This window comes from Telmatherina bonti, assembly GCF_933228915.1.
Source record: "Telmatherina bonti genome assembly, chromosome: 21".
NCBI classification, from domain to species: domain Eukaryota; kingdom Metazoa; phylum Chordata; class Actinopteri; order Atheriniformes; family Telmatherinidae; genus Telmatherina; species Telmatherina bonti.
In genome coordinates this window covers 3,166,892-3,192,925 of record NC_136630.1, presented here as the reverse complement: position 1 = coordinate 3,192,925, position 26,034 = coordinate 3,166,892, and the positions used below count along the sequence as shown (strand labels likewise).

The 26,034-nt window shown below is 46.2% G+C and overlaps 1 protein-coding gene across 1 annotated transcript in view; it reads left to right on the top strand.

Moving 5' to 3' along the window:
- Positions 1 to 18,783, top strand: part of LOC306771821 (uncharacterized protein) — a 52,808-nt gene extending 34,025 nt beyond the window's left edge. The window contains exons 7-13 of the mRNA XM_079261140.1: positions 641 to 725; positions 1,379 to 1,474; positions 1,597 to 1,711; positions 2,340 to 2,423; positions 2,501 to 2,587; positions 2,674 to 2,799; positions 18,303 to 18,783. Coding sequence (XP_079117266.1) covers positions 641 to 725; positions 1,379 to 1,474; positions 1,597 to 1,711; positions 2,340 to 2,423; positions 2,501 to 2,587; positions 2,674 to 2,799; positions 18,303 to 18,713 — 1,004 coding nt within the window. The 3' untranslated portion in view covers positions 18,714 to 18,783. The remainder of the gene's footprint in view (positions 1 to 640; positions 726 to 1,378; positions 1,475 to 1,596; positions 1,712 to 2,339; positions 2,424 to 2,500; positions 2,588 to 2,673; positions 2,800 to 18,302) is intronic.
- The last annotated feature ends 7,251 nt before the right edge of the window (positions 18,784 to 26,034 follow it).

Below are 26,034 nucleotides of genomic sequence, written 5' to 3'. Positions count from 1 at the left end.
CCTCTCTGGTCCAGCAGTACAAACTCTACAATTCAAACAATAACGCAAACTAAATATAGAAATAAAATAAAAATTCAGAAAGTCAAGGGGGGATCATTATATCTATAAAGCTTCCCTTGGCAAAGGAAATTTGCTCAGCAGAACATCCAGACCATCATTCTGCTGCCTAAATGCTGGACAAGACACAAAAAAAAAGAAAAAAACAAAAATCTAAACAAACGGCAAACAAACACACAAAAAAAACTACGGCTGGCAAAACATTAGATTAAGTGACTGTAAAACGGTCCAAGTGGCCAAAACTGAACGTGAGACGACCAGTCACCATGAATACTGTCGGTTCACCAGTTCAGAAAGGACATTCAACTCCGGTCCTGAATTGGTTCACAGTTTCCCTGCTGCAACACGCTTGACTCAAATCAATGGTTGAATAGAAAACTAGTGCAGTGTGATATGCATCTCTGCATCTGTGTGTGTCTGGCGGTGGCCGTGGCCCTTTCTGGTGACATTTTGGTACCATCGTGTGCAAACGGTCACGTTGGCCTGTGGCTCTACCACATCTGGACTGTCTGACAGCACAGAGACTGTAGTAACAATAAAATAGTTCACAGAATCTTTTTTTATTCCTCTGATTGCTGAGCAGACTCAGATGGCCTCCCTCACATGGCCCAGTGGAGGAGGAGACAGCTCTGCTGGGGAACGCAGGACATCCACAACGACAATGAGAGGTAAGATGTCGGTGCTTCTCTGTGCAGGTCCTGGGTGATCCTGCAGGTCCTGGGTGATCCTGCAGGTCTGAGTCTGCGGATCCTGGGTGATCCTGCAGGTCCGAGTCTGCAGGTCCGGATCGGCGTGGTCCTCTCTCGTCCTGTGTGGGATTTAATGCAGAATAAAAAATCCAGAAAATCTAACAATGAATGTGAAATCCTCCTAAAACGTGAAGAAATTAGTAAAAATAACCGGAGTTGGTCTGGGTGGGGGTCGGCTAAATCAATCAGGCTCTCCTACTCCTTATTAAATATTCTATTTTCAAGGCTTCTTCGAGACGGCGGACCGAGGAAACGATCAGGTGGAATAAAATTGATCTGGTTTCTTTGCAAAAACATTCAAAATATGAATAAAATATTAGAAAAGCAGTTGATATTAATAAGCATCTGCTCCGCCAGAACCGGCACAGAAATGTAAACACATGATGAAAAATGGACGCGCTACCGCGACGTTGAGTGGAGCGAAGACGCTGCGGTCCTTCGCTTTGCGCTGAAACCAGCCTGTCGACGCCCGACTCCTCATCCAGACCGCAGTCTGAAGCCGTCCCACAGCTTCGGATCCTGATGCCAGACCAAACCTACGATGACATGAGGCTTCTCTGCTCTTTCCTCAGTGGTGTCCGGTGCTACGAGCTGGTGGAGGATCCTGGACGTAAGGAGATGGACGTGGTCCGGAATGGGGACCTGATTCTGGACCTGCGTCCTGCCAGGTGAACATCTCAAGTCTGTCCAATTAAAACACACTTTCAGGTCATATGCTGCTTGTTTTCTGGCGCTTTTGCAGCTGAAAACACTGTTATGTAGCAGAGCCTGACCTCCCTCCTCCCTGCAGGTCTACCTGTCTGTCTCCCAGTACTCCCAGTTTGGGTCTGGGTGTGGAGGAACTGGCTGAAGACTGCTGTGCTGTCAGGTTCCAGCTGGAGTTCCTGCAGAGGATTCTGCTGCAGGTAAACGTGAAGCTCCGTGCAGAATACTGTGGCGGATGTAGGGGTTGTTCGTGTTGCTAGGCAACAAGACCCGGCATGTTTCCGGGTCTGCAGGTCAGGAAGGGATGGTCGTGGTCTCGGATTATATCTGATGTCTCGCTCAGACGCACAAGGCTGCTAACAGGAGCCAGAGATCCATAAGGAGACCAGTAATCTTTGGCCGAGTTCTGCGGATGTCGGCACTTTTTCTGGACGTAAAGAAGAAACTTGTCAGTCGGACTCAATCTGGACTTTAAACCGCGTGTTGGTGTGACTGGAGTCTTACTGGATCCAGGCGACGTGGCTGGATGCGGAGTTCCTGTGAAGGGGAGTTGCTCTGCGCACCCCCACAGTTCACCTGGAAGCAACAGAAGGTTACATGGTCACACGGTTGCACGTTGTCGGTAAAGACGCCAAGCGGTCGCTGCAGCACGGACTCCATCCTGCCTGACAGGATTCCTGGAAGGTTGCGCTGGGCTTTCCACCCCACAGCCGGGAAAAGCTCAACATGAAGAGATAACTCCTCGATGAAGTGGCAGGCTCGACAGAGATCTGATCCTGCGACGTAAACGTAATAACGGAGCTTTGTCTTTCGTCATGTGATGTTCAGGAGGACGACGTGGACGACGACACTCTGACCACAGAAACTCTGAGTCCAGAGACGGACAGCTCGTCTCACAGCTCCGACTCGCAGGTCAGCGTCGCAGTGTTCATGTTGTCCTTCATTTCCCAGAATGCCGTTCCTACAAGCATGTTATCTGTGTGCTGCAGGTGCAGGTTCTCCTGCAGGAGGTCCAGCAGCTCCGGGAGGAACTGCGAAGCCGAGATCGAACCATCTCACAGCTCACCCGCCAGCTGGTCTGCTGCCGACCGTCCTCTTCACTCTCCTTCTGATCCTTTCTGTTGGCATCGTCCCAATGATGCGCTTGTTTGTGCCTTTGCAGACCGTTCCCACGGCGACCACCAGGTGTTGTTGCCAGGAGACTGCAGAGAGGATGGACCAGCACACTCAGACGAGCATCAAGGAGAGTGAGAGCGTGGCGTTGCAGACGCCGTGGAGAGAACTCGCCGTAAGCAAACACATGCATGACGTCACGACTGCATCGTTGCCTCTGCGTCACACAAACAGCCGGCGAAAACAAACCCTGAACCCGCCACGCCACGGATTATTACATGGTTTAATCTGAATTTAAACAGCCTGGAAGTCTTTCACTTCAACAATCACACGTATGTTAGGCTTCTCTAAAACGTTTCTTCATGTTTCTGCTGCTGGATGATAAACTTGGCTTAAAACGTGAATAAACGACGGATTATTTCTGTGTTGAGACAAAGCTTCGCGGCCGTGAATCTTCTACTTTGGGAAACTGCATTTGTGCTCGTAGCAGTGGAGTTGAGCATCTGTTTTTTAAACCAAACACCAGAAACGCAGCTGCGACAGGAAGCTAAAAGTCGCGTGTACCACCCGGACCCTTTAGGGCAGGGGTCACCGACTCCAGTCCTCGAGGGCTACCATCCTGCAGGTTTTAGTGTTTCCCTGGTACAACAAGTTTGATCCAAGTAAAAAGGTTCTCCAAGAACTTGTCATCTTCTGCACCTGCCTGTTAATGAGCCATTGGTTTGGGTCAGGTGTATTGTACCTGGAAAACAATAAAACCTGCAGGACGGTAGCCCTTCAGGACCGGAGTTGGTGACCCTTGCTTTAGGGAGACGGACCAGAAGCTTCTCAAAGCGGTTCATGAAGGTGGGACTGAAAGCCATCAGGCCGTAAATGTCCAATCTTCTCAGATCTTCTTTGAACACAGAAGAGATGATTCAGCTCTTGACTTGTTGTTGATGTTTGTTGGATTGGTTGTCTGGGTAAACAGGACCTGGTGGGTTTTAACCAGTTAGCATACGGGGACGTACGTAGACCTCAGACCCTCAGCAGTCACGCTGTTCATGCAGATGACGCCCGCTCTGTTGGGGGGAGCGTTGTCGCCCGAGAGTTTGGTAAAATAATATCTGTAATCGGACATTTATGTTCATTGACGCTGGATTTGGCTGAACACAAAATAATCTGAATGTCCGCCACTTTCTTTCTGTGGTTCTGCTCTGATCTGAAGAGTGATGAAGGGCACAGTAGGTAACTCCTCATCATCAGCAGCAGCAGCAGTTAAGTTTCCACAGCCGATTGTGAGTCTTTCTTTTCAAGCCGCATGTTTTTCCTTGCGATAGATCTGCTCTGGAACGCTGTCGTTCATCAGGTGACCCACAGAACCTTTCCAGGCTTTTACAACCCTGCAGGAGGTTTACACTCCAGCCGCAAAATATACTGTTTTCAGAGACTGAGTGGTAAATCCACAGTGATAACGCCGTCATTCATCACCTTTATTTCCTAAAAAACTATCACTGTCATCTTAGAAAGACCTTGGAAAGGATGAGGAAGTCAGACTTTCCACCAATCAGAGAGCTTAAACTGACGGTAACGTCCAATCAGGAGCAGCCAAAGATCAACAAGTGATGAGAAAAGCAGGAAAATAATGATCCTCTATGGCTGGAATAAAGCCAAGAAGACGTTTGGGATGCAGCTGAGGTGGAGGTGCTGCAGTGAGGACAGCAGGTAGATAGTAGCAGGAAGACGTGGAAACATGGAAACTGTGTGTGTGTGTGTGTGTGTGTGTGTGTGTGTGTGTGTGTGTGTGTGTGTGTGTGTGTGTGTGTGTGTGTGTGTGTGTGTGTGTGTGTGTGTGTGTGTTCAGAGAGAAACACACACATTTGTGAGAGAATGATGTGCAGATGAGAAAAGGCTTGGTCACTGCTGATCTATGTGTTATTCCTACTTCTGGTTGCTCTTTATACTGCTTTCTCTGTTCATACATTCATTTTAAATCATTTTAGCCTCAGAATCTGACAGCTGAGGCTGAAAACATCACGTCTCTATGGAAACATCACGTCTCTATGGAAACGTCGTGTCTGCATGGAAACGTCGCGTCTGCACGGAAACGTCACGTCTCTATGGAAACATCACGTCTCTATGGAAACGTCCTGTCTGCACGGAAACGTCGCGTCTGCACGGAAACATCACGTCTCTATGGAAACGTCGCGTCTGCACGGAAACGTCGCGTCTCTATGGAAACGTCGCGTCTCTATGGAAACGTCGCGTCTCTATGGAAACATCACGTCTCTATGGAAACGTCGCGTCTGCACGGAAACGCCGCGTCTCTATGGAAACGTCGCGTCTCTATGGAAACGTCGCGTCTCTATGGAAACATCACGTCTCTATGGAAACGTCGCGTCTCCACGGAATCGTCGCGTCTGCACGGAAACGCCGCGTCTGCACGGAAACGCCGCGTCTCTATGGAAACGTCGCGTCTCTATGGAAACGTCGCGTCTCTATGGAAACGTCGCGTCTGCATGGAAACATCACGTCTCTATGGAAACGTCGCGTCTCTATGGAAACGTCGCGTCTCTATGGAAACGTCGCGTCTGCACGGAAACGCCGCATCTGCACGGAAACGCCGTGTCTCTATGGAAACGTCGCGTCTGCACGGAAACGTCGTGTCTCTATGGAAACGTCACGTCTGCACGGAAACGTCGCGTCTGCTCTCTGACTGTGGTTACCAGGTCCACCTTATCCAGCTGGACCAGAACATGGTAAACATTGGATTAATGTACGTGCTTCCACCGTCTGCGGAGGTTTTTTACTGTCATAACTCTTTCTTTATTAACTTCCTGTCTAGAAATTCTGTGTTTAACCTTTCCAGCCGTCTTTCCTGGATGTAGAGAATCAGTGTGTTTTCCTTCTTCCCTCTGCGCCTCTCAGGCTTTCCCTCCCGTTCCTTTCCTCTCTCCACCCTGGCAGTATCAGCGCTCCAGGCCTTTCAGGGTGAGGCCGAAGCCCAGCATCCCCTCCCACCTCGCTAGAAGAAGTGAGTCACATTTCCTCCCCCCCTTCCCCCATCCACCCAACGCCTGAGTTCTTACCTCCCACATCACCGGCTCGTCTTCATCTCTCAGCTTTTCCTTTCATCACCCATTCTTCCCATACTGAAGTGTTTCATTTATTTATTTCTGACCGCATCAGTGATGAAGTTCCCGATCGAAGCGTCTCCTTCTCCGCATGCAAACATGAGGTGTTTGTTTAAAACGTCGAAGCACACCTGAACACACCTGGACGAGGTAAAGATGTCTCCAGCTGTACAACCTGCTCGGGGCTTTCTACGCAGAGCTACCTGAAAGTTTCTTTTTTCGCCAAACGCTCTGATCTCAGGCTGAATTTTGGGACTTTTCGGCCGTCCCGTTTGAAGTCTGCACCATTTCTCGGTTTTCTTTTCTCCACATGGAGATGATTTATTTAAATCGCTCTGAATCTGCTGCCAGACTCAAAGACTTTTTTCCTCCGAGGACCTGGGAGAGCTCTTCAGATGTCGTATAATGACACCTCACAGGGAAGAGAGGCGACCAGACCGGCCTCTGATCTGCAGCTGGGCTTCCATTCATCTTTCTGGATTGGAGCTTTAGAAACGGCTTTGATGGAAACAGACGAGACCAAAACTTCATCCGTTTTGTCCATTTGAGCTTTTTGTTTTTGTTTAACGATGCATCTTTTTAGAAGAGTTCTCCTTCTGTTCCGGTCAGCAGACTTAAGTCTGTACCGCCACATACAGCGGATCTTAAAGGCAACTTGTAACACATTTCACCAACAGGATGATTTACAGACACGGAAACGTTACAAAATAAGAAGCATAAAAGAGGAAAAAACATTAGCTAGAACAGCGCACTAGTTGGCATTTTATTTTAATTTATTTATTCATTCATTCATCCATCATTCTCACTGCTTAGTCCGATGAAGAGTCGCGGGAGAGCTATCCCAGCAGTCTCTGGCTGAATGGGAGGGTCCACCCTGGACAGCTCGCCAGTCCACCGCAGGGACACACAGAGACACACAACCACTCATGCTTTAATTTAATTTAATTTATATTCATATGGCTCTACAAACATGCAAAACAAGAAAATCATCAACATTCAAAGAATAAACTCATCTCAACAACAGGTAAAGCCAACAAAACTGTTTCAGGTCGGATGTGTGGCTGCGGCAGGCTGAGGTGGTCGATGTGGCGTCGTTCACACGTTCATGGTTCCACGTCAGGAAGGGAATCAGGCGACTTGCAGCTTCCAGCACCCAGCGAAGCAAATCGCTGAACTACGAGCAGAACGAATTCTTAAACTGCTTTTTAGACACGACTGAACTTTTTCCATGTTCCCGTCGGCGCCCCCTACTGACGGTTAACCCATCCTGCAGCCTACCTGACCTGTCAGCTCTCTCCAGCCAGCAGAAGACCATCTCACCATGACTCTTGTTTTGTCTCTTCTAATCTTCTTGTTTCTTTGCTGAATCAGCGATGTTGTGTGTTCAGAACATCCAGTTCCTTATTATACGGTGAAGCTGAACATTTCGTCGCATCCTGGATGTAAACGTTGTATCGTGTCGGTTTCTCAGCCTGGACACCCTGCTGGGCAGCAGCGACTCTAGAAATACACCTGATAGATGTCACTGTGTCATCCAACACGTCCAGGACGCCGAGTTTTAAGCCAGAAAGTTACGGAATGCGCCTTTAAAGGATCTGCAGACTGTCGGCTGCCATTTTTTTCTTTTTTCGTTAAACGTACAAATGGAAATACTGAATACGTGAAACTTTACTTCAACATTAGGTCAGTCGGGTTAATGCAAAAACACAGCGTTCAGATTTTTTTTAGGTTATTCCAGCTTCCATGTGGGAATTTACACCCGTGGAGCCAATCTGGATTAAAAGCCCCAAGTTTCAGCTGCTTCACCTCCAGTTGGTTTAATTTTCTAGATTATTTCCATCGTTTTTGGTTTTTTCTCTTCTTTTCCCATCTGTGAGTTAAATCTGTTGGATGCCATGATGTCTGACTGCAGAGACGGTTTCTATTCTTCCTCTAATGACCTCTTTCTGTCTTCCTCTTCACGCCTTCGTCCAGGAGTGGAAAATCTAGTACTTTACTTCAGTGACACAGCGTGGTACGTTTGCCTCCTCCTCATCCTCATCTCTCCCTTTCTCTCCATGTTCTGGTTTCCTCCCTCCTTTCTGTCACATGCATCGCATCATGAAGAGAAAAGCCGGCTTGTTCTGGCCATGATGGCCGAACCTCGTGGCTTCTTCTCGCTTTGCCTCGTTTTTATACGTTTTCCAGTTTTTTCTTCCTCTTGTATTTTATCAGGTTGTTAAACTAAAGATGGAAGACGGCCTTCATTGTGCCTTGACGGAGTGGTGTCACGCAGACAAATGCAAGTTAATCTACAACCAGCGAGGCAGATAATCAAATAGTGGTTTTAAACTTTATTACTGACAATTAAAGCCATGAAATAAGTAAAAGATGGGGTCATACTTTCCTCCCATGGCTGGATGTCTGACAGTCCTCTGCTCAAGGCTCAGGGCTGGCGACAGTTTCTCCCCAAGCTGATGTCGGTGCATATCCACCAAGGTTTTATTTAATGTACCGTTCCTGTGGTGGGAACGAGCCTATGGTTAGCTAGTTGTTGGATAATCAGCTGCAACGTTATTGGCTTCATTAGACTGGTTCCATCATCACTAAAACTGCGTAAAACCCAAATATCCATCTAAAAACCGCCAATGGAAGCACATTCACGAAAAGTATCAGAAAAGTTTTAATGCTCTCATGACGAGGTTTTTCAGACGTGTCCATGTAGATGTATGTCGTAAACCTGGAATGAAAACACTTTTCACATTTACACGTCACCGGACGTGACGTGACGTGGTGGGTCACATGACCAGTTAATCTCAAATTAAGATGGTGCAGTTTGTACGGATGGAGGAGTATTTAGTCAAAGTTTTAGAAATGTCGCTTTTATTTACCAAAAAACTGAGGGAAACACCATTAATGTAAGTGTAAACATCTCAAAACTTTCCATTGGGGTCTGCTAACCGATGACTTTGCTCTCTTGGAATGGAACATTTATATCTGTTTCAGATGCATGAAGCGTTTTAACTGTATATCTACGACACCAGTTGGTATAAGAAACATCTAAAAGCACCGTAGTAGAAGACGGTACACCTGTAGTCCAGTCATGGCTGCACCTGAGCCCATCGGATCTACTTACAGATTAAAACATTTTTTCTAGAATAATTTTGGCCACTGACGGCCACCGTACATTTACAACTGTTTGGCGTGTTAGGTTGTTGCAGTCCCCTTCTTTACCACTAGATATCAGTGACTCTTGCACACTAAGTTTTGTATCTGTTTAAATTGAATTGAGATTAGCTTTGAAGCTAAATAAAACAAATTTAGTCGCAGAAGCTCCGACTTATGGAGATTTCCTCAACCGATCAGTTTAGTATCTACAGAAGCTGGATGTGTGGGTCACCTGAAACACCTGCCTCTGCAGGGAACATTGACATCTGATGGACGGATATTGTGTTAGACTGACACCTGGTGGCAGACGTTGGTACTGCATGCCATTCTCTGTAAGATTCATCATTATTGCTGGTTTCTTGGTTACTGGATATAAGCCATGTTTGACAGCCTTTCACCTGCTTCCACAATCCAAACCACCATGGTAACAACGTTAACAGTAACTGCTAAATGTTCCGATCATGCTTCACTTCACATTGACGGTTTGGATTTTTTTCCCATGATTCATTTCTCCTTCACAGTGATATGAGTTCAGAGGCTCGTAAGCAGCCAGCATGGGGCTAAAATTATCTTTGTAAGTGGCTCTTGAGATGACGAATACTTCCTGGCAGCTTGTTCAGGCAGGTGATGAGATTCCTTGTCCTGACGGAGCTGAGGATTGTGGGAGTTTGTGGCTTTGGTGACCTTGATGAAGTGTTTTGTAGATGATTGGACTCCACATCAGAGACGGCGTACAGTACCTTAAATCCATGCGCGCTGCTCTGCAGATTAACCAAAACGTTGCAGATATTTCTGCTGCTTCACTTTGACTTTTCCTTTGAAGAAAGTGTTCCTGTGATGGTTATCATGTCAGCCACTGAGAGGGGAATAAATGAACAGCAGAAGGTTTAAACCCTCTCATCCTCCTCTGTGATGTGATATTGAGAGACTTGAACAGCCCCAAAAACCTTAAACACCCTTAAATCTCCTGAATAACCTCTTAGGATGCTCGGCTGTATCGTGACGATTGTTGGAGCTTACGTCTTTTTAAATTCGCACCTGAAAAGCACCTGTATCAGTTAATGACTCTTCAACTGGTGAGCGTATGCTTCAGGGTGGAAGTGTGAAGTCAGGTCGGACATATTTTACAAGCTCAGCCAGGATTGATCTTTTAAAGGAAACCTCTTTTATTTGTCAGGTTTACTGAGAGCCGTCGACGTGAGAATACTGTGAAATGATGGAGCAAGGAGGGCGAACAGAAAAGAAACCTTTACAAAGGTGAAAATTATGATCATGAAGGACATTACTACTCATCCAGTGTTGGTTAAGTTACTCCACAACTAAACTGTATTTACAGATTCAGCGCTGCAAATAAAATCTAGCGTCCGCGTCTAGCCTCTGTTTGTAGGAAAAATGTGCAGAATGGGATGAAGGATAAATTTTTAAGGCACAGTGAAGTCATGCAAACGGAACTAGAAGCAGCCAGAGTGAAACTCAGGAGCTCCACACGTGTCTTAGTGTGTGTACAGGTGAACACACCTGCACACTGGAGCCTGGATCTGTACCTGTATCGTGTGTTTTGGCTCATCAGTGTACTGGACTTGTACTAGTCAGAGTAATGGAGTACTTTTCACGGCAGCTTATTGCCTGCGGCTCAATGCGACAACCTCATGTTTATTCATTATGCTCATGATCATAAGCTAAGTGATGAGGCAGTGTGGAGTGATATTATTCTTCTAATGAGCCTCCAGGGTCCACAGAGAGGACAGCACAGATGCAGGGGGCTGCATTGGTGGGGGTGGGGGGGGGGGGGGGCACTTTGAGTGGATCAGCACTTTGTGTGGTAATAAGTGTGTGTTTTACTGCGGGGACGTTCTGTAAGTCATCGGGAAGTAGAACATGCTTTCAGTCGAGGACACTGCATCTTTCTCCTCTGTAATCACCCCGTTTTTCTTCCTTTCTCCTTCTTTCTTTCTTCTACTGTCCTCTTCACTTCTGCTGTCCTCTTCTTGTCATCATGTCATCTTTCACTTTCTTTCACTGCCCTTCCTTCCTGTCATGCATTATTCATGAGAGATGGCCACAATTGAAGACATTCAAACGTCCCAGAGAGGGGGAGGAAGGCAGGTAGATAGGCAGGCCGCAGTTCCACCGTCCACCACCAGGTGTCAGTGTTTACCAGTCCTCCTTTCCTACTTCCTGTTGGGTTTACTTGTGTTTTCATATCACATCGTCAGTGCAGAAACTCCATGGACAGATTTCTGGACTGTGGCTGATTTGGCCAACAAAAAGAATATTTCATCAGATTATAGAACAGCTTTTAGCTCTCCGATGGACAGGAGACATGAGGACAGGAGGCTGCCAAACGAGACAGAGACTGGTTAAAACCTGGACATGCAGCCAAAGACAAAAGAGACAGAGACGGGTTATGGACATGCTGCCAAAGACAAACGAGACAGACGGGTTATGGACATGCTGCCAAAGACAAACGAGACAGACGGGTTATGGACATGCTGCCAAAGACAAACGAGACAGACGGGTTATGGACATGCTGCCAAAGTCAAACGAGACAGACGGGTTATGGACATGCTGCCAAAGACAAACGAGACAGACGGGTTATGGACATGCTTCCAAAGACAAACGAGACAGACGGGTTATGGACATGCTTCCAAAGACAAACGAGACAGACTGGTTATGGACATTCTGCCAAAGACAAACGAGACAGACTGGTTATGGACATGCTTCCAAAGACAAATGAGACAGACGGGTTATGGACATGCTGCCAAAGACAAACGAGACAGACGGGTTATGGACATTCTGCCAAAGACAAACGAGACAGACGGGTTATGGACATGCTTCCAAAGACAAACGAGACAGATGGGTTATGGACATGCTGCCAAAGACGAACGAGACAGACGGGTTATGGACATTCTGCCAAAGACAAACGAGACAGACGGGTTATGGACATTCTGCCAAAGACAAACGAGACAGACGGGTTATGGACATGCTGCCAAAGACAAACGAGACAGACGGGTTATGGACATGCTGCCAAAGACAAACGAGACAGACGGGTTATGGACATGCTGCCAAAGACAAACGAGACAGACTGGTTATGGACATGCTTCCAAAGACAAACGAGACAGACGGGTTATGGACATGCTGCCAAAGACAAACGAGACAGACGGGTTATGGACATGCTGCCAAAGACAAACGAGACAGACTGGTTATGGACATGCTGCCAAAGACAAACGAGACAGACGGGTTATGGACATGCTGCCAAAGACAAACGAGACAGACGGGTTATGGACATGCTGCCAAAGACAAACGAGACAGACGGGTTATGGACATGCTTCCAAAGACAAACGAGACAGACGGGTTATGGACATGCTGCCAAAGACAAACGAGACAGACGGGTTATGGACATGCAGCCAAAGACAAAAGAGACAGAGACGGGTTATGGACATGCTGCCAAAGACAAACGAGACAGACGGGTTATGGACATGCTGCCAAAGACAAACGAGACAGACGGGTTATGGACATTCTGCCAAAGACAAACGAGACAGACTGGTTATGGACATGCTTCCAAAGACAAACGAGACAGACGGGTTATGGACATGCTGCCAAAGACAAACGAGACAGACGGGTTATGGACATGCTGCCAAAGACAAACGAGACAGACGGGTTATGGACATTCTGCCAAAGACAAACGAGACAGACGGGTTATGGACATTCTGCCAAAGACAAACGAGACAGACGGGTTATGGACATGCTGCCAAAGACAAACGAGACAGACGGGTTATGGACATGCTGCCAAAGACAAACGAGACAGACGGGTTATGGACATGCTGCCAAAGACAAACGAGACAGACGGGTTATGGACATGCTGCCAAAGACAAACGAGACAGACGGGTTATGGACATTCTGCCAAAGACAAACGAGACAGACGGGTTATGGACATGCTGCCAAAGACAAACGAGACAGACGGGTTATGGACATGCTTCCAAAGACAAACGAGACAGACGGGTTATGGGCATTCTGCCAAAGACAAACGAGACAGACGGGTTATGGACATTCTGCCAAAGACAAACGAGACAGACGGGTTATGGACATGCTGCCAAAGACAAACGAGACAGACGGGTTATGGACATGCTGCCAAAGACAAACGAGACAGACGGGTTATGGACATGCTGCCAAAGACAAACGAGACAGACGGGTTATGGACATGCTGCCAAAGACAAACGAGACAGACGGGTTATGGACATGCTGCCAAAGACAAACGAGACAGACGGGTTATGGACATGCTGCCAAAGACAAACGAGACAGACGGGTTATGGACATGCTGCCAAAGACAAACGAGACAGAGACGGGTTATGGACATGCTGCCAAAGACAAACGAGACAGACGGGTTATGGACATTCTGCCAAAGACAAACGAGACAGACGGGTTATGGACATTCTGCCAAAGACAAACGAGACAGACGGGTTATGGACATGCTGCCAAAGACAAACGAGACAGACGGGTTATGGACATGCTGCCAAAGACAAACGAGACAGACGGGTTATGGACATGCTGCCAAAGACAAACGAGACAGAGACGGGTTATGGACATGCTGCCAAAGACAAACGAGACAGACGGGTTATGGACATTCTGCCAAAGACAAACGAGACAGACGGGTTATGGACATGCTGCCAAAGACAAACGAGACAGACGGGTTATGGACATGCTGCCAAAGACAAACGAGACAGACGGGTTATGGACATGCTGCCAAAGACAAACGAGACAGACGGGTTATGGACATGCTTCCAAAGACAAACGAGACAGACGGGTTATGGACATGCTGCCAAAGACAAACGAGACAGACGGGTTATGGACATGCTGCCAAAGACAAACGAGACAGACGGGTTATGGACATGCTGCCAAAGACAAACGAGACAGACGGGTTATGGACATGCTTCCAAAGACAAACGAGACAGACGGGTTATGGACATGCTGCCAAAGACAAACGAGACAGACGGGTTATGGACATGCTGCCAAAGACAAACGAGACAGACGGGTTATGGACATGCTGCCAAAGACAAACGAGACAGAGACGGGTTATGGACATGCTGCCATAGACAAACGAGACAGACGGGTTATGGACATGCTTCCAAAGACAAACGAGACAGACGGGTTATGGACATGCTGCCAAAGACAAACGAGACAGACGGGTTATGGACATGCTGCCAAAGACAAACGAGACAGACGGGTTATGGACATGCTTCCAAAGACAAACGAGACAGACTGGTTATGGACATGCTTCCAAAGACAAACGAGACAGACGGGTTATGGACATTCTGCCAAAGACAAACGAGACAGACGGGTTATGGACATGCTTCCAAAGACAAACGAGACAGACGGGTTATGGACATGCTGCCAAAGACAAACGAGACAGACGGGTTATGGACATTCTGCCAAAGACAAACGAGACAGACGGGTTATGGACATGCTTCCAAAGACAAACGAGACAGACTGGTTATGGACATGCTTCCAAAGACAAACGAGACAGACGGGTTATGGACATTCTGCCAAAGACAAACGAGACAGACGGGTTATGGACATGCTTCCAAAGACAAACGAGACAGACTGGTTATGGACATGCTTCCAAAGACAAACGAGACAGACGGGTTATGGACATTCTGCCAAAGACAAACGAGACAGACGGGTTATGGACATGCTTCCAAAGACAAACGAGACAGACGGGTTATGGACATGCTTCCAAAGACAAACGAGACAGACGGGTTATGGACATGCTGCCAAAGACAAACGAGACAGACGGGTTATGGACATGCTTCCAAAGACAAACGAGACAGACGGGTTATGGACATGCTTCCAAAGACAAACGAGACAGACTGGTTATGGACATTCTGCCAAAGACAAACGAGACAGACGGGTTATGGACATGCTTCCAAAGACAAACGAGACAGACTGGTTATGGACATGCTGCCAAAGACAAACGAGACAGACGGGTTATGGACATGCTTCCAAAGACAAACGAGACAGACGGGTTATGGACATGCTGCCAAAGACAAACGAGACAGACGGGTTATGGACATGCTTCCAAAGACAAACGAGACAGACGGGTTATGGACATGCTTCCAAAGACAAACGAGACAGACTGGTTATGGACATTCTGCCAAAGACAAACGAGACAGACGGGTTATGGACATGCTTCCAAAGACAAACGAGACAGACGGGTTATGGACATTCTGCCAAAGACAAACGAGACAGACGGGTTATGGACATGCTTCCAAAGACAAACGAGACAGACGGGTTATGGACATGCTTCCAAAGACAAACGAGACAGACTGGTTATGGACATGCTTCCAAAGACAAACGAGACAGACGGGTTATGGACATGCTTCCAAAGACAAACGAGACAGACGGGTTATGGACATTCTGCCAAAGACAAAGGAGACAGAGACGGGTTATGGACATGCTTCCAAAGACAAACGAGACAGACGGGTTATGGACATGCTGCCAAAGACAGAGGAGACAAGCTTTAACTGGACAGGTTTCTGCCTGTTCTGTGGCTTAATGTGAAAATCGGTGAGGAAGAATGAAGCTGCAGCTTCGGCCTCCAGCAGCTGCTGCTCTCATCCGTCTGCGTTTTATTTGCTTCACAGTGAGCAGACTGAGGAAAAGCAGGAGCGGTGTCAGTCATGTGCTCCAATGCGTTTATTGATCGTGGCAAACATGTTTGAAGTAGCCGCTGATGGTGCTGTTACTGCTCTGGTCTCGTGTCTGAGAGCTGCTGCTGTTTGAACCCACCGAGAGCCAATCAGAGATGAGATTTGTAAAAATGTCGGACGGCTCGGACATGGAAAGACGCTGAGACCTGAAGCAGAAACTGTTTAATAAATCACGTGACAGCAGGCTGAGTGGAGGAGAAGCTGTGGAACAGAAAGCAGAGGATTATTTCACAAAATTTTCACTATGGAAGATAAAGAAACCTTAAATAAATGAACTAATTTTTTAATCCCTTCGTTTAGTCTTAAAGAATGTGTAAAGCTAATACATGAAATAAAAAATTAAACTTTATGTCCCAAAGGGAAATTCTAAAGTTTCTAATATGATGATGAGAAGAGAAACATATCAAACAATAAAACTGCAGATTAAATAAATTCACTAAACTATAAAATGAGGAAAGTATTTAAACTCAGGAATACACAAAGCAGCTGGTTTACTGGATAATTTGCTGGTAACTGGTTCATCATCAAGCACTTTTCAACAATACATAAAAGTTTTTATTCTTTTAAAAGTATATTTATTCACTTTTGTTACACGATGATAAAAGTTAGTTTTTAGTCCAAATTTAATGTTACAGATAGAGAAACCTCGGCGTGTTTAAACCATTAATGAGACGCTGCCGAAGGCTTGATGTTTCTTGCATTAAAATGGTTTTATTCTTGTCGACTGCAGCTTGAAACTCTGTGAAACAACATTCTAGTGATTAATTGTAAGAATTTACTCTTTTTAACAGAAAACTGCTGAGAACTTTGCAGCCAGTTAGGAAACGCTCGGCTTCATGTGCATTTAGAGTCAAACAAGCCCCAGAATTGAGCCTTGTGGGACACCTTTTCTAACCTGCACCAAAGCTCATTTTAAAATGTCCAAAGCAGACGTGCGGCTGTCTGTCCATCAGTTACAGGACGTCTTCAGATGTCTTGAAACGGGGAAATCCAGTTTCAAGAACTTTGAAATGTTTTTTTTTGTTCTGAGGTCGTCTCCAGGAAGAGATGTTTCTGGCTTTTCTTCTGTTCTCTGACCAGGTGAGTCCTCGCTGTTTCAGTAACAGAGAGGTCCAGGTTCTGGAGAGGATCCGTCCCTCCATCAGACCCGTAGAGGTCCTGGTTCTGGAGAAGATCCGTCCCTCCATCAGACCCGTAGAGGTCCTGGTTCTTGAGAGGGTCCGGATCTCAATCAGACCCTTAGCGGTCCAGGTTCTGGAGAGGATCCGTCCCTCCATCAGACCCTTAGCGGTCCAGGTTCTGGAGAGGATCCGTCCCTCCATCAGACCCTTAGCGGTCCAGGTTCTGGAGAGGATCCGTCCCTCCATCAGACCCTTAGCGGTCCAGGTTCTGGAGAGGATCCAGACCTCCATCAGACCCTTAGCGGTCCAGGTTCTGGAGAGGATCCAGACCTCCATCAGACCTGTTCCCATTAATCTACGGACCAGTTCTTGGGGTCATGTGACCTTTAATGGGTTCTTGACAGCCACGTTTCCATGGAGACCATGTCTGATGAGGCTTCAGAACAGTAGATGGACCAGCTGAAGGTCCAGATGGATCTCTCAGGTCCTGGTTCAGGTCTTTGCTGGAAGTTAGTCCTGACTCTTCTTCTGTCCTCCATGTGACCAGTTGCTGCCTCTATGCTGAGACATGCTAACGGCTAACAGCTAACAGGGAACCGCCTTGTTTTCTGTCACACCGTCGGATCTTCAGCTTTTCTGGGAAAAAACGATGCGTTTTGTAATTCTGATCATAAAAACTGTGAAGATCTCATTTAAAGCTGCTAAGTTGTCTGCTGTGTGTCGCTACAATACCGGTTCACCAGTTCTAGGACAAACCGCAAACACAGCCAGTGAGTTAAGCTCCTCTGAGACTGGTCCGGTACCAGGACTGGACTGGAAATGAGGGAAAAACCAGCTTCAGAAAAATGGACAAGACCAGTTGAAGTCTGGTGGTTCCACCTGCACAAAACATCCAAGTAGCAGAGAAATAAATAAAACTACAGGAGAAAACCTGAACAAAACCATTTAAAATATGTATGTTAGATTCATGCCTGCTTTTCTGGTCATGATTCTGCTTTGAGCGGCGTGAAGGAGGTGACGGGAAGCTGGATGATGGAGAAACACAAAGGACTGACTGACAAACGGACGTCGTTAGAAAACTTCTGGTCTGAACGTTTACGAGCCGAAAATCGCCGCGGTGTTTACGTCTGTACACACAAAGCAACAAAATCATGGTCTATTCTTCTAAATAACAAAACAGGCAGTAGTGTTCTGCGCTGAGCACACACACACACACACACACACACACACACACACACACACACACACACACACACACACACACACACGCACACACACAAACCTAATCAACACACACTTCAAAAGCAGCTTCACACACTCGCAGATCAAAGTGCTGATGTGTGAAATGACCAATCATCTGAAAGAATAACTCATTTTTCCTCTCATCCTCTCTCCATCTCAAAAAGCCTCTTTTTCTTCTGTTCTGCTGCAACGTGTGATAAATTATATAACAAAGACGGCGTACAAAGCAGCCATGTTATCCAGAACCATCCCCGTCTCAGTCTCCTGCTCGGAGACGGTCGTGATCGTGATCTCACCCATCAGATCCCTCCTGTTTCAGAAAACATCTAAATGTTTCTTTATTTCCAGTCACAGGTACTTCACACCTCCAGTCAGGAAAACCAGGAACCACTGACAGCTCCACCGCCGTCCCAAGCTCCGCCTCCAGGTAACGCCACGCAGCCTGAAACTCCTGCTGGCAGACTCCTTCACTCCCTCAAAACCCACCACGCCATCCAGAGAGGAGGGCATGATGGGAACGTGGACATCAGCGACAGGTGTGGAACCTTCCGCCGACCCCTGCAAGCCCAGCAGCCCTCCAAACTCCGCCTCTTCCTGCCTCACATCTCCAGCTCCACCCCCAATTCCCCAAAGATGAGGCCGTCCATGCAGTGGGCGGGGCCTCGTGGTCAGGACGGCTCCGCCGCTGCAGGAACCAAGCTGAAAGCACCGGCCGTCCCCTCCAACTCGTCCCGCCTCCCAAAACCAAAGCGCCACTGAGGCAGCCGGGGGTCCGCAGCTCGTCCCGCCGACCGCCTCCACGCCGCCTAGAGATGGCGTTCAGTCCTGTAGATTGGAACCATGACGGCGTTGCTTTCTGCTCTCGCACCACAGGAAGGGACCCATGATGGTCTAGAAGGACGTTGTCATGGAGAACGCAGCGATCTGTGCCTTTGTCACCTTCATGCGTCCATCCTGTCCCTCGTCCCGCTCATCCTGTCCGGCCCGTCCCGCTCGTCCCGTCCCGCTCGTCCCGTCCCGTCCCGCTCGTCCCGCTCGTCCCACTCGTCCCGTCCCGCTCGTCCCGCTCGTCCCACTCGTCCCGTCCCGCTCGTCCCGCTCGTCCTGTCCCGCTCGTCCCGTCCCGCTCGTCCTGTCCCGCTCGTCCCGTCCCGTCCCGCTCGTCCTGTCCCGCTCGTCCCGTCCCGTCCCGCTCGTCCCGTCCCGCTCGTCCTGTCCCGCTCGTCCTGTCCCGCTCGTCCCGTCCCGTCCCGCTCGTCCCGTCCCGCTTGTCCCGCTCGTCCCGTCCCGCTTGTCCCGCTCGTCCCACTCGTCCTGTCTGGCTCGTCCCGCTCGTCTCGTCCCGCTCGTCCTGTCCCGCTCATCCCGTCCCGCTTGTCCCGCTCGTCCCGTCCGGCTCGTCCCGTCCCGCTCGTCCTGTCTGGCTCGTCCCGCTCGTCCTGTCCCGCTCGTCCTGTCCGGCTCGTCCTGTCCGGCTCGTCCTGTCCCGCTCATCCCGTCCCGCTTGTCCCGCTCGTCCCGCTCGTCCTGTCCCGCTCGTCCCGTCCGGCTCGTCCCGTCCCGCTCGTCCTGTCTGGCTCGTCCCGCTCGTCCTGTCCCGCTCGTCCTGTCCGGCTCGTCCTGTCCGGCTCGTCCTGTCTGGCTCGTCCCGTCCCGCTCGTCCTGTCTGGCTCGTCCCGCTCGTCCTGTCCCGCTCGTCCTGTCCGGCTCGTCCTGTCCCGCTCATCCCGTCCCGCTTGTCCCGCTCGTCCCGCTCGTCCTGTCCCGCTCGTCCTGTCCGGCTCGTCCTGTCCGGCTCGTCCTGTCCGGCTCGTCCTGTCCCGCTCGTCCTGTCCCGCTCGTCCTGTCCCGCTCGTCCTGTCCTCCCCGTCCCGCCCGTCACCGCGCTTGCTGGAAGAGGGAAAGCGTTCCATCCAGATCTGAGATATCTGCTTTGCTGCTTATACCATCATTTCTTTGCGAATAATCCTGGACAGTATTTGTCAGGCTAAAACCTTGGATGAGGAACGGAAGCATGTCAGGTTTTCTGTCTTTTAACCGACTTCCGACCTTTTTTAAGAGGAGAAGCGGTAAGACTGTAGAGAATGCACTTAAACAGTAACTCCAGCTAAAATCCACCAGTAAGCTAACAGCTCCTTGTTATTCATGGTTGTCTTCTCTGGTCGTGTTTGGAGTAGCAGGAAAGCTGCCTTACAACAAGTCGGCGGCTTTGTTGCTTTTCTTTCCCTTATCCCTCGTTCATTTTCAGCTTCCTGTTCCCCCAAACAAAGATGAGAAAAACGACCCATTTCTTCTGTTTCAGACTTAAAGCTCTCCGCCTTTTCACCGTCTGTTTTCATGTCAATCTTTTCTTCATTTCACCGTGTCTGCTCTCAGTCGGGAACGTAGATTAACGGATGATTTCTAAGTCGATGAAATGAAACTAGAGGTGAAGTTTCATGTCGTTCATACGGAAATAAAAGGCTCCTGACATCCAGTCTGTCAGATCTCTGGGATGTTCAGGAAGATTATCTAATATTTAGTTTTTAACATTCCGGAGACGTTTTAAACTTTGGAAAATTCCTGTAACGTGAGAAATATTTATTTCTGCCACTAGGTGTCACTAAATCCCACCCAGCAGACCTTTAAACGAAACGTCTTCCTCGTCTTTCACGTGCACGATGGTCTGACAGCAGGACTCGGTCTTTGCAGGACAGACATGTTTGGTTTGAAGCAACCAGAGCTTTTTATCTCTGAACTGAGGAGAATTCTTCCTGCAGCGTTTTATCATTTTTACGGAGGAGAAGTTTCTTTTCAGCTGAACAAAAACTGACATTTGAGCTGTTCTTTGTCAGCTGGAAGAATTCAACCTTCCTTTTCTCTGCAGGCTGGATGTCACATTTCATTCTGTCCTATGAAACCAGGACACGTTAACAGGAAGCGTGTCACCTGGATTCCTCCAGGAAGATGAACCCGCTGACATTTTCCCACATCAAACGCCCGATGGCTGCAGTATCCTCTGGTTTGTGTTGGTGATGACCTGCTGGCGCCGCTCGCCAACACTGTGCAGTTAGATATGCAACCCTATAAAAGAGAAACTGGAGGTTTGACCAGAAAATATGCAACGCCAGCTCGTGCTTCGAATCGTCCCAGAAACTTAAACATGCAGAAGGTTCAGCAGGAACAGAGGAGTTCTTAAAGTCTTAAAGTAGTTTTATTTATTATTTTTCCATCTTCAGTTTTATTTTTGTTAAAGATGCACACCTGACAGTATTTGGGTTTTGGACTGTTGGTGATAAAACTTTTCAGCTAATTTTTTTCATCATGAAGCTCAAACATTTTAACTGAGTTCCGATCAGAAAAATTACATTTACAGACTGATGGCTTAAAAGTGTGATGAACAGGAAATTATGCTTTATCATGAGAGAAAAACCAAAACTAACTTTTCAGCTTTTTTCTTTTCATTCTCAAACTTGGTTTAAAATGTTTATCATGTAAAAAGAAGCTTCTTATGAATCCCTGAAACTATTTTTGCCAGAGAAAATCTCAAGACAGAGAAATAAAATTCCTTAAAAGTTCATAAAAAGTAGCTCGTAATTCCAGTATTTTCACAACATTTAGAAAGTTTGACTCGCTGCCGTTAGGAAAGCTCCACATCATTTAATACAGAATAGTTTGTCATTCTCGACCAGTAACAGCAGGTTACAGCACTTAAATGGCCCCATAAAAGCACTAGTCCTAGTTTCCTTCAAAATGTTTAAAGTTAATTATAGCCTTTAGTTAAATGTTTGCAGCTGTCACACTGACATTTAATGATTCATTCACATTTTTAAGCAAATCAAAATATTCTAAAAGCATTTACAGAACAATAAGTCGTCTCTCAACTATAATTATATGAATATTCTGCATCGTACCTGTCTGTTATTTATAATTACAACTTTGCCATTTACTTTTTCTTCACAAAACTGAATAAAAACTGCAATCTTTACCTAAAATTGTTACAATATCTGCTGCTGTTCGAAGCATCTTCTTTTATTAATACAGTTACATATTAATTATTACTTATCTAGCTTCATTACATTTAAAATGGACAAAATTCTCACATTGCTGGCAAGTGTTACGCTAACGGTGGTTAGTTCATTATGGGATGTTACGGGGACGGCGTAACAGAGTGAGGGGCGGAGCTTAACAGGCAATGCTGAAGCGCAGCAGAGAGGAAGGGGCGGAGCTTCAGAACCAATGCTGAAGCACAGCAGAGAGGGAGGGGCGGAGCTTCAGAACCAATGCTGAAGCACAGCAGAGAGGGAGGGGCGGAGCTTCAGAACCAATGCTGAAGCACAGCAGAGAGGGAGGGGCGGAGCTTCAGAACCAATGCTGAAGCACAGCAGAGAGGGAGGGGCGGAGCTTTTATTAATGAATCTTCTCTGGTCAAGCTTGTTGCCATGGTGACACAGCTACAGCAACATTTGTGTCAACTAATTTATATTTACTTTGGGGATTATTTGTCGAGCTAAACTCATTAAATCAAAGTTTGTTTTCAATCTGGGTTTTACTTTTTACTTAAACGTCTTAAAACTAAAAAAGGCTGAAGAAACCTCGGAGTTGAACCAGCCACGTGACACGTGTTCCAGTCCAGTCGGCAGCAGCCACTGGTTTGTTTCCTCTCAGTAATGAGTTCTTATCAGCAGCCCAGAGCAGACAGCAAGGATAACAGATTCAGAGTTTCTCACTGAAGCTTATGCGGGATTAAGCATCTGAATATTCTCACCCAGAAAACACTCCGGTGGCTTAAACCTGAAGGTGTTTTTTATCTCTGTTCTGCAGATAAAATCAGTGGAAACACTGCATGCATATTGTTCTGAATGTGAACAGCTTTACCAAATATCTCTTTAATATCGTTTAATACGTCAACTGTGTCCAAAAAACAGTCCAAGACCCAAAGAAAAGGTTTCCATTTACATGAAATTTAAGTAAATCTGCACTTTTACAGACGTTTGGATTGATTTGGCATGTCCCCCCATCCTTCCACCACTGTACCGTCGTCGTTCACATTAATGTTAACCGTGAAAGATGTCCAGGTAGCCTTTCAGACTAACTTCCACTGACATCTCATATTTTTCATGTCATGTCTCATTTTATTCACTGGACTTCAGTTACAGTGATCATTCACAACATAAAAATACGGCTGCAGCAGATTTAGCATTTTTAGCTTATTTAGCTCATCTCTGTTCCTCTGAAGCCATGATGTTGTTCCCATCCAGCATGGATGTAAATATTTAGTCTTTCCTCATAGAAATGTCCGAGTTTCAGCAGGTGTTGCTCACTTTGTTCAGATGTTTAATCACACAGCTCAAACTTCTTGTCTTCGCATCAAGCAAACTATTTCATTTGAGTAAAAATTACATGTGAAAGACGAGTTTTCAGGTCCTGAAAAGGCCTTAAAAGTTATGACAAAGCCTTGAATCGGCCTGAAATGGTGAAGAGCTGAGAACTTTGTCTTGTGGATGAAAATGAAAATCAGCTTCCAGAATAAACTTCTTGCTATTTAAAGGTATTTAAACTATTTAATATTACTGTCATGTTGTGGCCGCAGGTGGTACAATAACGTCCTCGTGTCTCTTCTGTGTGTAAACGAACATTTATCTGCTGTACTCTCCTACTTGAAGGACACATCTGCCATTTCTTCTCACCTTGTTTTTGTTGTTTTGTGCAATAACTTTGCAGCTGCGTTAACTTTTATTTATGACAAACTGTAAAAAGTCTCGCTATAATGATGATGATGATAATTGTTGTTGCGCTTGTGAAGCATCTCAGCCTGAAAATGCACTTTAAATGAAACAAGGCGACGCTGGTTTTATTCAGCTCAACTCAAACGTCTCGTCTCACTTTGAATGTTTTATTTTGTGTGTAAATGCTGCGTTCATGGACACTCTGTGAAAACCGAGAAACGTGCGCTGTCCGCAGGGTTGATTGCTCATGAGTCTGAAGATGTCACCGAATTTATAGACAATTATTACCAGAGAAATCACGAAGATCATCATAATTTATATGTTAATTTCCTTTACTATAAACGTTTAAAATCACATCAACCCGTCTTCATGTTCATTTCTGTCTTTAGATTCCAAAATATTAAACTCAAAGTAAACATCTAAACCCAACCTAAAATTAGCTACTGAATCTACCCAGTCCTCCAACTAGTCTCCTACCTGGTCCCTGTACCCGGACCGCTACCCGGGCCGCTACCCGAACTTCTGCCCGGTCCTCTTCCCCGGTCCTCTTCACCGGTCCCTGCAACACCAAGTATTTTCTCTACTTTGTTGGCCTTTTTAACCTTTTATATCACCATGGCAACAGATGCTGAAAGACTCAGCTGATCCAGAGCAGTTTTTGTACTGGTTTTCCATCTGTATTCCATTTATAATGGAAAAGTAGCCAATCGTAACCCAGGGTGCTTTACCAAGGAATGAAGGGACGAATAAAGAGAAATAAAGATGTTACAGAAAAATGTTGAGAATAAAAGTAAAATCTAAATTAAAATCAGTTAAAGTTAAACCTTCTGTTTGTAAAATATCTAACATTTTATTTAACTTACAACGACTAAGATGATCAAATAAATTTTATTATTTTATTTTTTGGCCTTGAATCTGTGAAGTTTGTGATTAACTCAAATAAAATACTTTTAAAAACATATTTAATTTTTGGATTTTGTCCGTTTGACACGTGGCGAGTCGGCTTTTTATTCGTTTAAGTTTTAATGTAGAATTTTCTATTTCAGCAGCATTAAAATTTGTTTTTACTTTTTCATGAAAGAAAAAAGTCTCTGATTTCCAACAACACATGAACGCAGCATTAAAGTTTGTTTTTATTTTTTCATCCTGTCTTCCTGTCCATCATACATCCAATAGTAACTGCTGTCTAAAGCTTGCTCCGAAGCCTTTAGGTGACCATGAACGTAACGCATTCTCATTGGCTGAAATGTTAGCCCCGCTGCCATCAGTTACAGTTGCTGTTCTGTTTCTCCTTCCAGAATGAAACTGAAGGAATAAAATCTTTGTTGACTCAGTAAAATGTTCATTGAGGCTTTCTCTGGACCTTATTGGTCGATATTTATGATCCTTGACCAACGCTGGCTGAGATGTTTGATGCTGCTGAAATAAAAATCCTGACTAAAACCAAAACGTTTGTGGACTTTCTCATTTGTAGCCATGACAACCACTTTTTATCGATATAAAGTATTGTTTTATATTGGGGAAAAAAAGTATAAAACAAGATTTAAAATAATTAAAAAGCTGTTATTAACAGGGGGCGGGGCTTATAACTATCAGGGGCGGGTCAGCTGCCAGGGGCAACGGTGAGAAACATTTACATCAAAAACAAAATAAATGATCACTTTAAAGATCAACTTCATGATTCTTTCAGCAAATCAAGTCCTGCTTTTCGGCTTACTTTTTTGTTTGGTTTGGATTCAGATTTTCCAGGTGATTCTGTCCATTCCTACCGTCTGTCCACCTTGGGCCGGGCTTGATTCAAGACGCTGAACACCTCTCACAGGTTGTGTTTAAAGTCAGTGATTGTTCGTGATATTTCAGTGTCGCTAAAGTTTTTGTTGTGATTCCGGGTTTTTTTTTTTCCAGCTTTTCTCTTTCTTGGCGCTCCTGGTCCTTTTCAGCTGCCATTCATGCAGATGTTGCAGATGTTTTTCTGCTTTCCTGCAGGTGCTGCAGCTGCTTGTCTGGTTTCTCCTGTTCAGACTGAACACCTGATACTGTTTCTTTCTTTCTTTCTGCCTTTTTCTCTGCAGTTACCTCCATCCATCTAGTCAGCTCCAACATTAATATGTAAATTAAGCAATATACTCTTTAATAAATAATACATAATAGTACTTTATTAGCAAAAGGATGCTGTCATGATGCTGGACCAAACAAGTTAAAAAAACATTTCAGACTGGAAGTAAAAACCAGACCTGATCTCTGCTGCTCTTCATTTTGACTTGAACTCTTCAACCTTGACCTTTTGGAGACCTTCTGTTAGCAGGACTGTAAGGACATGTTGGACTCTGGGTCTGTTTCAAATGCAAAGATGTGTAAAGGAGAACTAACGA